The 15,182-nt window shown below is 43.0% G+C and overlaps 1 protein-coding gene across 1 annotated transcript in view; it reads left to right on the plus strand.

Moving 5' to 3' along the window:
• Nucleotides 1-14,322, plus strand: part of LOC145391188 (uncharacterized) — a 42,426-nt gene extending 28,104 nt beyond the window's left edge. Inside the window, exons 2-6 of the mRNA XM_080265869.1 lie at nucleotides 850-995; nucleotides 7,281-7,443; nucleotides 7,765-8,014; nucleotides 12,462-12,591; nucleotides 13,701-14,322. Coding sequence (XP_080121995.1) covers nucleotides 850-995; nucleotides 7,281-7,443; nucleotides 7,765-8,014; nucleotides 12,462-12,591; nucleotides 13,701-13,931 — 920 coding nt within the window. The 3' untranslated portion in view covers nucleotides 13,932-14,322. The remainder of the gene's footprint in view (nucleotides 1-849; nucleotides 996-7,280; nucleotides 7,444-7,764; nucleotides 8,015-12,461; nucleotides 12,592-13,700) is intronic.
• Nucleotides 14,323-15,182: the final 860 nt, after the last annotated feature.

Below are 15,182 nucleotides of genomic sequence, written 5' to 3' on the forward strand. Positions count from 1 at the left end.
GCTTGTGTTAGCCGTGTTCATGTGTTGGCAGCTCTCCACGTCGCTACACAATCTCTAGCAGCATCTCTTTTCAATCCCTTAACACCTGAGATAATGTTTGTGTTACCTTGTCTCAAATCTCGTATAGGTACCTGTATGTCTCTGTTCTCGGCCCTCCACATTCCTACTCATACTGTAGATCTCGTCACACTTATAGACCTCATCACATACATTTCTCCATTCTCTGCTCACGTCGGGGCAGCTCAGTGGTAGGGTGTCGGGCTCGTAATCGTGAGGTTGCGAATTCGCACCCCGCCCGGTGGCTGCTGTGCTGGGAGGGGTAGCGCTCTCCTGTAATCCTAGCAGGGCTATATGATCTGATGAGGTCCAGCTCGGGGACTAATCCCATCTCTGCTCACGTCATAATCACGTCAGTCTACCCCAACATATCACGTCACCAGTGCATTCAGTTCCTAATCGATCTCTCAGCTGCTCATTCACATGTTTACCATCCACCTAGCCATCCTCAGCCCTGTGGAGGGATGATGATGATGTGTATTTTGATGATTGATGAGTATTTTGAACGTGATGTTGATGATGAGTGTTTTGATAATGATAACAGTGATGATTATTTTGGTAATGAAAAGGATGATATTTCAATGATGATGATGGTGACGATTATGGTTATATGATGATGATGATGATGATAGTATTTTTATGGTGGTGGTGGTGGTGGTGGTGGTAATGATGTAAGTATATGGCCATCCGTGATTTTGGAGTACAGTACTTTGTGTGTGTGTGTGTGTGTGTGTGTGTGTGTGTGTGTGTGTGTGTGTGTGTGTGTGCTGAGAATCGCATATTCCTTTGTAGGCCTGGTCAGCGTACAAGGGGAGTGTCGCCCCCTGGTGGTGTGTGGCAGGAGGGTAGGCGTAGTGAGACCCGATGTTGCCTGCTGCCTGTTGGATTACCCGCAAGTCTTCACGGCAACACCTGATGCCTTCATTCTCAATCCACAGGTAATGTTTCTTTTATGTTAGTATCTTTTAGCTTGTCTGCTCATCAGCCCACCTGCCTTCCTGTTTGTCTGGCTACTTACCTACCTCTAGTAGCCTGACTACGTACATGCCACATACTTATCTTCCTTCCATCTATCCATCCTTCGTACTTACCTGCCTGACCTTCATCTATCCATCCATCCTTCTTATTGATCTGCCTGACTCTACCCACATGCCTACCATATTGCATGCCTGCCTACTTATCCACTGACTGACCTGCCAGCTAGCCAGCCAACCTACTTTCTGTAGTTACATTCTTGCCTACGTACCGCCTGCCTGTTTACTTTCCTGTCTATCTGTGGTGATACATCTGTACTACTATTGTTTCCTTCATAGTGGTTAATGTCGGATTTGATTACTAGTACCTTCCATCCACAGCCATCACTTTTCTATCCAGAGAAATGCAGATCACAAAACCGCCCCCAGATCACCCCACATTAGCTGTCACTTTCGTATGATAAAAGCCTGATCATTCTGGTGCTGTCACTGGATGCACACATGACCTCTTCTCTGCACTTGATGCATAAAGAGTATGATACCGTACTGTGTTGTTACAAGTTACCGTATTTCAGGTATTACTTCGTGAGCACAGCATCATAATCTGTTCTCATGTACTGCAGCTGCATCATAGCTCACTTCTTCCTTGAAACCGTGGCAGAAGCAGCTGCACACTAGATTGTATTTCCAAGCTTTTCTTACCCATACATTTGTTAATTGATCCCTTTGCCCTTCATTTTCCCAGTTAATTTTTTTATTTTTAACACAAAGATATATAGAAGTTCACAGCTTGCAGACTTGTCCATTTCAAAGAAACTAAAGCAGAACTTACCCAGTATCAAGATATGTTATAGTAAAGTCATGATGCCAGAACTCTTATTAAGCTAGAGATCTTAAGTGTAATATGCTTGGAAATTGTTGTTTCATGTCTCTGTCAATCCAATGTACAGTATATATATATATTCATAGGAGCCTCTGTGGTACAGTGGTAAAGTGTGCGTGTTCGTACACTGAAGAACGAGGGTTCTCACCCCGCCAGGGTAATAAACTTTGGGAGCGTTCTTCTGGCCACATACTGCATTGGCGGACACAAGGGGTGCTGTGGTTGAACCAGTGTCGCATACTATAAAGTGTGCTTGCACCCAGTCGGCTTGTGTGGGCCGATTACACTTGGTTCACAGACTACACACACATCCAAAGCCACTCCAACACTACAATACACTTACAAGCACTTCTCACCCTATATACAGTACAGTCTGTACCAGACAGCCTAAGCCACTTGGTAGAGATACATTGGCTGTATCGTCCCCACTTCGGTCAGGATAGGCCGGTCCTGCAGTGGACACTCAAAGGGCTGATGAGATGAGATATATTCATATACAATAATCACTCATAAAACCATACAGTCTTTTAATTGTTCTGCTTATAATCCCCATTAGCTATACTGTACATGGGTAATTTTAGTACAGTTTGTAATAATGCTGTAATTACCGGTAATAAATAGCAGATACCGTAATATTAAAGATTATCAGATACTGATGCTTATAGATATGAAGGTCAGTATGTTGCTGTTGAATTGTGAGGATGCAAATGTAATCCCTCTACTACCCGACATAGTAGAGCCAAAGGCATGTCCGGAAAGTGGTCCCATCCGGATAGTGGGCCCCAGACTCTTGGACTTGTACCTAACCCCTCAGTGGCCGAAGACCTGGAATTTTCCGTGCACGCCAGGCTGACGCCGGGGCCATTTTTTGAAGTTTCGAAAATTGCTTTTTTTTCTTGCCATATTGAAGAGAAAGTTCAGATGCTTCTAACAGTGCAAATCCCAGCTTCCTAGACACATTTTGTGGCTTGCAATGGAGCGTGGAAGTCTCAGAAATATCAGCAACCCATATCCACTGGCCAGGGGCGCTGCCGCAACGCAACTAGGCAGGTGTTGTTATTTTACCTCCCAAAACAATGCGAATGTTGCTGAAATGTTGCGCATAAATGAGATATGATGATATCGAATGATTTTAGTACATATTATGTTAGGAATGGCTGGAAAAAAAATTGATATGAATACTTTTTCATCTTTTTGATATAAAATATGTTTATGGTAGTTTCGAGTTATTTTTTACATTATCGTTGTGCCCATGCTTGGAAAAGGGAGTGAAAGGGTTGAATTTTTAGTCCTAAATGAGGAAACTGCATGTCCTCCGAGGCTAGGCTTTGCCACAGGAGAATAAAGTGAAGGGTCAAATCCCATTAGCAATACGGAAGTTGAGTCTCAACTTCAAGCTCCCACACCACGAGCATGGCTAAAAATAGAATCGTATTGCAGTTTCAGAACTAAGAATAAGTCTAATTATTATGAATACAGAGACAAAGCAGAAATAAATACGTTTACAGACGGGGGAAAACTTTTTTTTTTTTTTTTTTTTCTGTAATAACATGTTCATCTTTATCATTTTACGTTCTTTATCATTTTACCTTGTTATATTTGCAATATATATTGCTGTCTCGTAAACAGGGTGGTTGTGTGTGTTTTGCAAAGGAGGAAAAAGATTGTATTTTCTGTCTGGGTCGAGATAATGGGTGTAACTATGTGTTTTTAGGCATGGCAATGAGCGAAAAAATCGTACATCCACTCGTCACGACAGCAGGTGGTGAACTGACAGATGATATGTGAATAATGTGAGAGGGTGAAGTCAAGGTCAGTCTCGGCCCAGATTTTCCTTCACTTCCCGAAAGTTTTCACAGTTTTCTACAAGTTGCACTGCATCTAATGATCCAAACCATTACAGCAAACCTGAGCAAATATGTAAAGATACCAAGACAGTAATATATTTTTCACTTCTTATCATGTCTTTTTTGTTTGTGCCTGTATTACTTCATAATCGTAAACAGGTGGTTGTGTGTGTGCTTTGCAAGAGAGGACAAAGATGATATGTTCTGCCTGGGTCGAGATAATGGGTGTAGTTGTGCTTGTTTAGGCATGGCCAGGAGCGAAAAAATCGAAAATCCATGCATCACAGCAGCAGGCTCTGAATTGTTTGATGGGGTGTATGGGAGTGTAGTGTAGGTCAGTGTGAAGACGTTCAGAATGTTCGTTCACTTCTCCAAAATTTTGGCAGTTTTTATAGGCCGCACTCAAATGATGCCTGGGACCATTTATCGGCTAAACGTCATTCGACGCCGGCGGCCACGGAGGGATTAAGGACCCTAACCCAGCCTAACTTTGAATACCACCTAAATAGCTCCTTACCTGACATGCATAGGATGTATTTAAACCTATTTAAGACCCTATTCATACAAATAATGGACATAAAGCATGAAATAAATGAAAAAGAACCAACGAATGAGGAATTAGAAGTGACTGTACCTCAACCAGGATACTTACAGTATGTCTGTGGCCGCCTTCTCTTAGACTTTGGCAGTGGTGAAAATGCTCTTGAAGCATGTACAGTAGTCCAGTGTTGTGCTGCACTTACAGTAATTCTTTACACTGTGAGTTATAATTGTTTAACACTGCACATTCTGATCTTAATTGCACCATGCCAGTTTCAACTGCCAGTTTGCACTCCACAGTTAATCCTTTGCACTCTAAATTCTAATTTCTTAACACTGCACAACACTGTAAATTCCCGTGTGGTTTTGTGGTAAGGTATTACAGTTTATTCACTGTTTATTCACAAAAAAACGAGCATGTGCGGCATCCATTGCGATAAGCATCCACTTGTGGTGACAGTTAGGCGGTAACTGGTCGTGAGGGAGGAGCAGGGTTGCCAGATCGAAACTCGACCACATTGCCAAACTCCTCAATATTCATTGCCAAATTTAACTTTACATCACCAAATTCATAAAGCAAGCATTTATTCTTCACTAATTATATATACAAGTGGAATATTAACTCGAGGCATCTCATCAATGTATGGGTACGTTGCAACATTTTGTCACAGCTAGTCCCATCAACGTACTGGTACATCACGCAATTGCGAGGTTCATAATTTGCACAATTTTCAATTTTTGCGTGTGATTTTTGGTACGTATACACGGGACACCTTCCTCTATTCCTCTACAAGATGCCAGGCAGGGACAATGCCTTACTCCGCATACCCCCCCTCCCCGCACGCCATTGTCTCGGCAATTCACCTGTTACCAGTGACCTGACCAATGAAGACATTCAAGGCCAGAGTGATTCCCCAATTGATGACAATGTGGAGGGCAAAGTTTACACAGCATTAGAGGAAGAAGCAGTCAGAAATGATGATCAGGTAATGTTACCAAAAAAGGTCAGATATGTTGATGAGTTAGTGAGTGAAACAATGCTTATAATGCCTATATTACTGTTTGAAAACCATTATACTCTCGTACTACATATAAGTTCGTACCAAATAAATAAATTAGTACCGTTTATGAGTGGTGTGGAATAGTTACCCTCCCATAGAAATTGTTTTCTTTGGAGCCAGCCTGATAGAAAACCCAGTAAGGTAAGGAGGTACTGCTACCTGTATTGAGTGTTTTAAACTTCAGGTGACTGATTTCTCTATGAATTTTCGATGTTTCTCACCAAGAGCAGAGGTTTTAGCCAAAAAAAAAAATTTCCAAAATAGCTCGGGATTGAGGGGTGTCAGAGGTGCAAAATAGCTCGGGACGTGACGGGTTAATCACTCTCCTTATGATTAACAGCATGTTGATTATTTTCACGCTATATAGGCTAGCAGATTAATCAGAGAGAGCAGACAATCCACCATCTCCATCCTGTGTATCCTCATACATGAGAAAAATCCGTTTGGTAATGCATTATTCTGATTCATTACCAAACAAATTTTTCATTAACAAATTGGCCCACATTTCATAACAAAAAATACCAAATGGCAACCCTGACAGGGGAGGGGGGAGGAGGGAGGAAGGAAGGGGTGAAGGGGCCGTGGTGTAAACAGCCGTTCGGTGCCGTGCAGCAATTTCAAATTGTGGGTGGGGAAAAAATTGAATTTTGGGGGGATTTTTTTCTTTTTTTTGGCCATTTTTGGGTTCTGAAGGTTCAGGCCCACAATGTCCAGAAAGTGGGCATCCGGATAGTTTGGGGATTACTGTATTTGCCAAAGTAAGCACAGTTCTCATGCCTCATTGTTTTGGCTTTGCAGACCCTTTCATTTTGTTTTTGAAGGCTCCAACATGCTTGCATGTGTCGGCCTTGGTCATCTGTCGGCGGCTTTCCGTGCTGCTCGATCTTTGGCAGCCTCCCTGCTCAGTCCCTTAACCCTGAGGTCACACTTATGGCCTCGTCCCACGTCATTTTCAGTCTACCTCTCGCAACCCCACCCCCAATATTAACGCTTCTCTCTCTCTGCACCCAGTTATCATTCCCTATCCTCTCCACATGCCCAAACCATCTCAATCTACCTATCCTCATCACAACACCAATATAATCCAGTCCCATATCCTACCTCTCAACTCTTCCATTGTGAATCCAGCCGCCCCCAGGCCTTGCACGCAGGGACATACTGCAGATCCACCTAATCATTGTCATTTCTGTACATCTGAGCCTGCGAATATCCTCCTCCATTACTGCCCAGGTCTCACTACCATACAGTATTACACTCCTAACACATGCTGCATACAAAGACCCCATAGCACATAGGGAGAGTCCTCTCAATGTCAGGAGAGGCAGCAGCTCCCTGAACTTTTTCCAGCCACTTCTCACCCTGACCACAGAACTAGCTCCAACCTCACCTCCAGCACATAACATGTCTCCCAAATAACAAAATTCTTCCACACACTCAAGAGACTCATCAGCAAGTTCAATCCTTTCATGCCTGACAATCTCCACCTGCTTTCCCGGCACGCTGCACACATAAAACCAGCATTATCTTGCAGTCTACCTCTAATACCACATCTCTTGTGCACCCACTTATCACAAACACTCCACAAGATGGAATTACTTCCCACACCCTTGTGGCAAATTGCACATGGCCACTCTTCCTCTTCTTTGACAGTACTGCTACCAACCCTAGATATCATCGCTTTTGTTTTATCTGCATTTATTGCCGATTTAGCAGTTGGGAATGAGGGTGGGAGGACTGGGTAGAAATTACTCAGATTGTACATTGTTTTTATAAGTTTTGAAAATTACCTAACTTTGCGAAGACAGAATCATTGCCAACGAGGCAGATTCTCCTTTGAAGCACATCTGCACATCTGGCAGTTGATTTGTAGAAGACAGCTTTCCTCTCTTCCTCGTCCTAATCCACCCTGCCTCCACAGTTGGACTCCTATGCCAAGCGATCTGCTGCTATGGACCTTGTGCTGAGGGATCTGCGTGCCAAAAATGTATTGCGAGCACTGCGAGGTTGGCGGGAGGAATGCTTCAATGTATGGGCTGATGAAGGAGCTGAGCCTCTGCTCCAGATGGAGCGTTCTGCTGTCAGTGAGTATATATGAGTCACAGCTCAAAGTACAGTACCATAATATGCAGGTGTAGTGTATGCCTGAAGAGTGCAGTCTGTGAATTAGCAACACAAGGTTTCCTTTGTCCTCTAATTTCTGTGTATAGAGATCAAGAAGCCTTGGTTTAAAGCATCTCGCACAGTAATAACATGGGAAATTGGGGTAGGATGTTTGCATTTTTGGATGCCTTGGTGTTGCATAGTGATATTCAGTAATTTCAAGAGTTCATCATGAACAGTATGGCAATATACTGGAAGAAACATAGTACCAAACATTTAGACAGTTGTATATCACTCCTCAGCTCTGTTTGGTGTGCGAGCATTTGGTGTACACATCACCGGGTACACAAGGGATGAAGACGGGCGCATGAAGATCTGGGTACAGAAGCGTTCACTGGACAAGCCTACATACCCAGGCATGATGGACAACATGGTGGGTGGAGGCATCTCAGCTGGACTACAGCCACAACAGGTCATGCTGAAGGAGGCGTATGAGGAGGCTGCCATACCAGAATACCTGGCCAAAACTGCTCGACCTGCTGGCACAGTCTCGTGAGTATCATAGTTGCACCTTGGGTAGCTGCTGATTGCAGTTTGATTGGGAACAGGTTCATGACTTTCGTGGTTGTAATATGTGGTTGTCGATCAACCCCAATCTGTGTGGTCAAGCAAACCCATCAACTGCAGGCAAGCAACTGCTGCTGCAGGGTTATTCCATGCAGTGAACTGGTGTTCCCATGCAGCTGACAGTGTCTCATCCTAGCATGGCATGGGGAAAATTGTGGAAGTTGGTTTCTGGATGGATGCCGTATTTGTGTCTCTTCACCCACTTAAAGGGCACAATAGCAGGCTTCACTTCACCCCGTAATTTGGTTGTGCGATTACCACCCAGCATTGTATTTGGTTTCCTGGGTTACGCTAAACCATTAGGCTGCACACTCAGTGTGGAGCCACCAAAAGTGAAAAGACAAGTACAGTAGTAAAATGTGATGGGAAGGAAAGGGAGAAGTAGAAAGAGAGGAGTGCAGACAGAGATAGAATGAGGAAGAGGAAGAAAAAAGCAGGCAGCACTGTATCAAGTGACTGGATGACTAGGACAAGGAAAAAGTAGGCACACATCAAAGGAGTGGATGATGGTTGCCACCACCTACCACCAGCACATTTTGTTAAGTTACAGGAGGACTGTGCTGTTAAATGCATTGATGCTAGTCCATAAAACTGATGCTTAGATGTTAACATTTTATGGCAGGGTTGGCAAACGAAACACTTCATTTGAAAAAGCCCAATGCACCCCCCCACACACACAAAATAACCTGAAAAAAAACAGGCGAAGGTGTGTGTGTGTTTTTTTTTTAAGTATACCATAAAACAAATAAAATAATAATGTTTATACCTAATTATGGACAGCCCATTTAAATTATATTTTTACACAGTGAGTGATACGAATGGTAAAGTAGGGAATGTGAAGGTGGATGGAATAGTTGGTGAGTGGGGTGTGCCTGCTGAGATAGATGAGAATGGCAGTGCGTTAGTGGACATTTGTGCTGGGAGGGGGTTGGTGATAGCCAATACCCTCTTCAGGCATAAAATGATCCACAGGTATACATGGCGAGTGATGAGAAGGGTGGGTGGTGAACTGAATGAAAGGAAGGCAATGATTGATTATGTGTGTGTGGATGAAAGGATGCAAAGATGTGTAATGGATGCAAGAGCTTATAGAGGCTGGGGGAGTGGACTTTCTGACCACTACTTGGTGGTGGCCAGAATTAGGATCCAAGTAAGCTGGAGGAATAGAAGAAGGGAAAGATGAGAGGAAGGAGTATTTGCAAGGAGAGTGGAAAGGTTACAAGAGGATGAGAAAAAGGCAGAGTATAAGAGAGAAGTGGAGGAATGATTGGGCAAATATGAATTGGAGCAGATGGGGGATGTGGAAGGTGTGTGCAGGATATTTACAGAAGAAATATGTGCAGCATGTGATGTGGTGTGTGGAAGGAAGAGAAGACGGAGGGGGGTGCAAGGAACAGCGTGGTGGACTGAAGAGGTGAGACAGGCTGTGGCACAAAAGAAGAAAGCATATAATGAATGGATGAGAAATAGGGGCGTGGAAGAAGTTGAGATGCGGAAGAGAGAGTTATATGTAGAAAGAAAGAGAAAGGTGAAAAGATTAGTAAGAAGAGATTGGATGAGGAATTTGAAAGGAACTTGAGTGTAAAGTGGAGAGACTGGAAAGAGGTGAAGAGAGTAAGACAGGGTGGAAGTGAGGTTAGCAGGGGAGTGAAAGATAAAAATGGTAGATTACTAGTGGAGAAAGGAGAAAAAGTGAGCAGATAGAGAGAACAGTTTAAGGAATTGTTGAACATAAAGGATGGAAGTAATGCGAGTATAAGTGGCTGGGGAATGGCTGGGAGAAGGAGGGAGGTGAGAAGACAGGAAGAAATCAGTAGGATAGAAGTTGTGGAAGCAATGAAGAAAGTTAAATTGGGGAAAGCCCCAGGAATTGATGGAGTGTGTGGTGAAATGCTGAAGCATGGGGGAGAGATTGTAGTAGAATGGATGTGGAAGATGTGCAGATTGGCCTGGGAGGAAGGTAGAGTCCCGGAGGATTGGAAGTCAGGTATAATTATTCCCCTGTACAAAGGAAAAGGGGAAAAAGAAGTGTGTGGTAATCATAGGGGCATTTGTCTTCTTAGTATAATAGGAAAAGTGAATGGTAGGATACTTATTGACAGAGTTAGAGAAAGAACAGGAATTAGTTGGAGAAGAACAGGGAGGCTTTAGGAAGGGAAGAGGTTGTGTAGATCAGATATTCATTCTTAGATCTTTAGTGGAAAATTTTCTAGAGAAGAGAAAGAAGTTGTATGTGGCCTTCATGGATTTGGAGAAAGCATATGACAGGGTGGATAGACAAAGATTGTGGAAAGTATTAAGAATATATGGAGTAGATGGGAAGTTGTTGAATGCTGTGAAGAATATGTATGATGGTGCTAAGGCTGCAGTGCGTGTGGATGGTGAACTAAGTGAATTTTTCTCTTTGAAGGTTGGGTTGAAACAGGGATATGTCATGTCTCCATGGTTGTTCAATCTGTACATGGATGGGGTAATAAAAGAGGTACAAGGTAGGTAGTGGATGTTGGCGTGGCCCTGGTGAGAGAGGATAGTGTTTGGAAACTCCCTGTACTGTTGTTTGCAGATGATACTGTGTTGTTGAGTGAAGAAGAAGGGGAGCTGCAAGGCTTGGTGGATGAGGTTGGGAGAGTGTGTAAGAAACGGAATCTAAAGGTGAATGTAAGGAAGAGTAAAGTGATGGTCTTTGAGAGAGGTGAAGGCAGTGAATGTACAGTGAGGTTGGATGGTGAGGAATTGGAAAATGTGAGTATGTTTAAGTACTTGGGTAGTGTGATGAGTAAGGATGGAGGTTTGGAAGGTGAAGTGCTTGAAAGGGTACAGCAGGGAAGAAAGGTTGCTGGTTCTTTGAAAGCAGTGATAAGAAACAGGGAAGTGAGCATGGAAGTGAAAAAGTTACTGCATGACAGTATTGTGATACCAACTCTAACGTATGGAAGTGAAGCTTGGACGTTGTTGGAAGGACACAAGTCAAGAGTGAGAGCAGTGGAAATGAGTTATTTAAGAGGAGCCTGTGGAGTCACATGGAGAGACAGGCTGACAAATGAGGATATAAAGGAGCGTTGTGGTGTGGATGTGGATGTGATAGGAAGCGTTAAGAGGAACACACTGAGGTGGTTTGGCCATGTGGAGAGGATGGAGAGTGAGAGACTGATGAGGAAAGTGTATATGAGTGAGTTGGGGGAGTGAGGGTGAGGGGGAGGCCGAGGATGAGGTGGAGGGATGTAGTGGAGAGGTATATGAGAGAGGAGGATGTGAGTAGGGAACAGGGCAGTGAAATGGCGGGGGACAGGGCGACGAGCAGGCGGTTTGTTTGTGGCCACCCCATGCGGGATTGAGGCATCTGGCAGTAGATAGATAGGCAGATTTTTAAAAACCTAGTAAAGTTTTTTTTTTTTTACCCAGGTTGGCAAAACCGCATCACCCACTTTGTTGAAAACCAATTTGTATGGGCCAGGTTTTTCTCTTAAAATCTTATATCATAATAGTTGCCAGGAAAATAACACACCTGAGGCCCTGCCCTTAAATCTGCAGCTTTCATAAATTATTACATATCTATCTATCTATCTATCTACTGCAAGACGCCCTAATCCCGTAAGGGGTGGCCATTTGACTTTGAGTTAGTTGTTTTACGGGAAGGGGCACTAATCCTCCACCAACCCACTTGTTGACACATAGGGAGCACGTATGGTTTGGTTATATGGTTACCACCCAGCGTTGTAAATGGTTTCTTGGCTTCCAGGAAACCATTTGGCTTGTCACTCAATGTAAAGCCACCTGTAAAGGAAAGAAAAGCAATAAGAAGTGACAGGAAAGATGGGAGAAATAGGAAGAGAGGAGGGCAGGCACAGAAAAAGAATGATAAAGGCTAAGGAAGAAGTAGGCAGCACTACATCGTGAGTGGATGACATATGCACTTGTTTAATTTCGTTTATGATGGCTGCAACATGCTTGCATGCATCAGCTTTGGTCACCTAATTGCAGCTCTCCATGCTGCTTCATCTCTGCCAGTCTCCCTATTCAGTGCCGTATCCCTGAGGTCGTGCCCTATGACCTTGTCCCAGGTCTTTTTTTGGTCTGCCTCTCACACTACCCCCAACATTAACACTTCTCACTTTCTGCACCCGTTTGTCATCCTCAGTCCTTTCCACGTGCCTAAACCATCTCAGACTACCTCTCCTCATCACAGCACCAATACACTCCAGTCTCATCCTTCCTCTTAGAAGTGTAATATTGACATCCAGAACTAGGATTTTCTATGAAGGAAATTTTTATAATGGTGGCTTCTGCATTAAGCTTAACTGTTGTATCATGCCAACAGATTTAATCCTTTGTATGTTTACATTAGTTCTAACAACCTTGTTTCCACACCCAGGTTCTTCACAGAGTCTGAACGAGGACTTCATGCCAACACCGAGTTTGTGTATGACCTGGAGCTGCCCACAGACTTTATCCCTCATAACAATGATGGGGAGGTGGATAGCTTTGAGGCCGTCACTGTGGAGGTTAGTTACTGTCTGTGCTGTGTTAATTTTAAGGTGAAATTTTGGAAGGTGTTTGTGTCACTTATCTTATGTGATGCTTAAATAATGCACCTTTAAAAGCTGATATATTTTGGGGCTGTTTTGAAGGTTCAGAAGCTTTATTAGAAAGGGAATGGCTTATATTTACTAGCCATATAAAAGGCATTTGCCATAGTATACTTCATTAACTATAACTTGGCCCAAATTTTTGTGTGGTTGCAGGAAATTTGATTTTACTCAGTGGCAGAAAAAGACTATGACTGTAAATCCTTTCCACAGCACTTCTTTGTGACTAGTGATTGGATGATGGGTGGATGGATGGATTATATTCTAGTGTTAATCTCTTGTTACAACTCTGCATTCATGATGGAGAGATGGCAATTTTAGACCAGGTTACAGTTGTTTGTGAAAGTGTAATGTGTGTAAGTCTTGGTCACCTTATGGCTCCATGATATTTTCCAACATTTCTGGTTACAGTACTTCCATTATCTTCAGGTTTTTATGCAAGACCACTTTAGTCTTTTCCTTGTCACTTTTCCTTTAACATTTACATCTACAATCCTCCTCAGCCAGTGGCCTAGTTAATCTCTTCCATTCTTTTCATGGAACCATTTCATTTCAGCCATGCTGTTTCCATTGTGTCACTGATAGGTCAGATAGTTCCCTCTGCTGCACTATCCTAATTGTCTCGTAGTGAGTCATTACTTGTCTGTCTCACCTGTCATTATTATCACTCCAACCTGTTAACATCACTCATATTCTCCTCTTTTAATGAAGGGAGTCCTTTGAATTTCTCGAAGTTACTTCAGATTCTGCCATTGGAACTATCCTCTGCTCTACACCCAGCACTGATCATATTACCAGTTAGGGTTGTCAAATTCCATCACACACTGCAGAGAAACTCCACCAAAATCTACACTGTCCATCCAAACAGCCTTTCCATGATTTCCCCTGCATATACCTCACTCAAGTTCACATTTTGCATCCTACCCTCCATACCATTGCACCTCGTGTTAATGTACAGTAATCTCTCACAATGACCATTGGATTTGAGTCACTTAGGTAACTTGATGATAATTTTCACCCTGTAGGAGTACTTGGAAAGGGCGCTGTCATCCAAGTATAAACTGACCTCTGTGCCCGTTGCCATTGACTTCTTGGTGCGCCATGGATTTATTACACCAGACACGGAACCCCAGTATCCCACGATGATGGACCTGCTTCACCTTCCGTTAGACCACCTCATCCGCGCTGGCCCACACCAACCCTCACCATCTTCCTCACCCACCACCACACCTGTCATGCTTGTCAGTGAGGTGTAAATTAATAATAAGGTTTATGGCTGTGTGATGCAACGGGGTTCTGCCTTGGTGATAACTAGTCATTTGACAGACTGACCCCCCGCTGGCCAGGGAGACTGAAGCACAAGTTGGTACTGCAGAGTTTGGTATAGACTGAGCACAAGATGGTAACACAGAGGCTGGTATGTTCTAAGCACAAACTGGTATTGTGTTTTTACCCTCAGACCTTGGCAAGTTTCCCATTGATGAGTAAAGTCATCTGATAGAGTACTGTAAAATGAATCAGTTATCCCTTGAAGGTTAAGGGTTAAAGAGGCTTCTGCAGTCTGTGTTTGTCTTACAGATTTATATCCAGCAGTCAGAGAAATTTGCATTTTATTCTGGTTGCTGTCAGCTGCTTTTCTTCAGTGTAGGAGAGTCTTTCTGGTTGTGAAAGGGTTACTCAAGGCCATATTGAACCCTTCCAGTTCAGAAAGTCTCTAGAGCTGAATAAATCTTTCACCAAGAAAAATAAAATGAAAAAATATCAGTGCAGGTAGGTAGGTAAGTCATCTTCATTTTGTTGATTCTGAAGTTTCAGTTGGTGCCAGATCATATGAATAAAGAATCAACACTGGACTTATTAGTTCAGAAATACAAATTGGACTGCTGACAAACTCAAGGCATGTAGGGGATTCTAAAGTACAAGTAATGATGAATTGACAGGAGAGTAGCCTATACAAAGCACAATTTGCTGCAGTCAAGAGAGTTGGATCTTTGGCCAGGGGACTTTTTTTTTTTTTTTAGTGCTAGTGATACCTCCACATACAGTAATATTATTAAACTCAGGAAATACCTCATACAATGGTGAAGATTATGGAACCTAAACTTTAATCCCATATTTAGTAAAAATCATCAAGGAATAGCAAGAATAAAGTGGAAGATTAGGCCTAAGGGTTTAAACAGGCTGGTAGTGTCTTGAAACATTAAATCAGTGTGTCAGGCATGCTTTCAAACCTGAGTAAAAACATTGAGTGGTAAAAACTGAAATCATCATCCTTGTTAGAATAAACTTGTCCTGTGGTGACCATGATGAGGTTGAAAATATGTCACTGTACTGAAAAGATTTAATGGATTCCAAAGCGATTGGCATCATGGAAAGCTGGGTCATGAGGCTGTACAGTATTTGTCAGCTTAGGAGAGTCCGTGGCACCTCTGTATTATTAATTTATTGCTGCATATTCTTGCTACCTCCAGATTATTTTATTCAACTTAGGAAGAACCTTTACCAAT

The sequence above is a fragment of the Coenobita brevimanus genome, chromosome 17, assembly GCF_032717465.1.
Source record: "Coenobita brevimanus isolate Jiangsu-jjx chromosome 17, ASM3271746v2, whole genome shotgun sequence".
Lineage (NCBI taxonomy): Eukaryota > Metazoa > Arthropoda > Malacostraca > Decapoda > Coenobitidae > Coenobita > Coenobita brevimanus.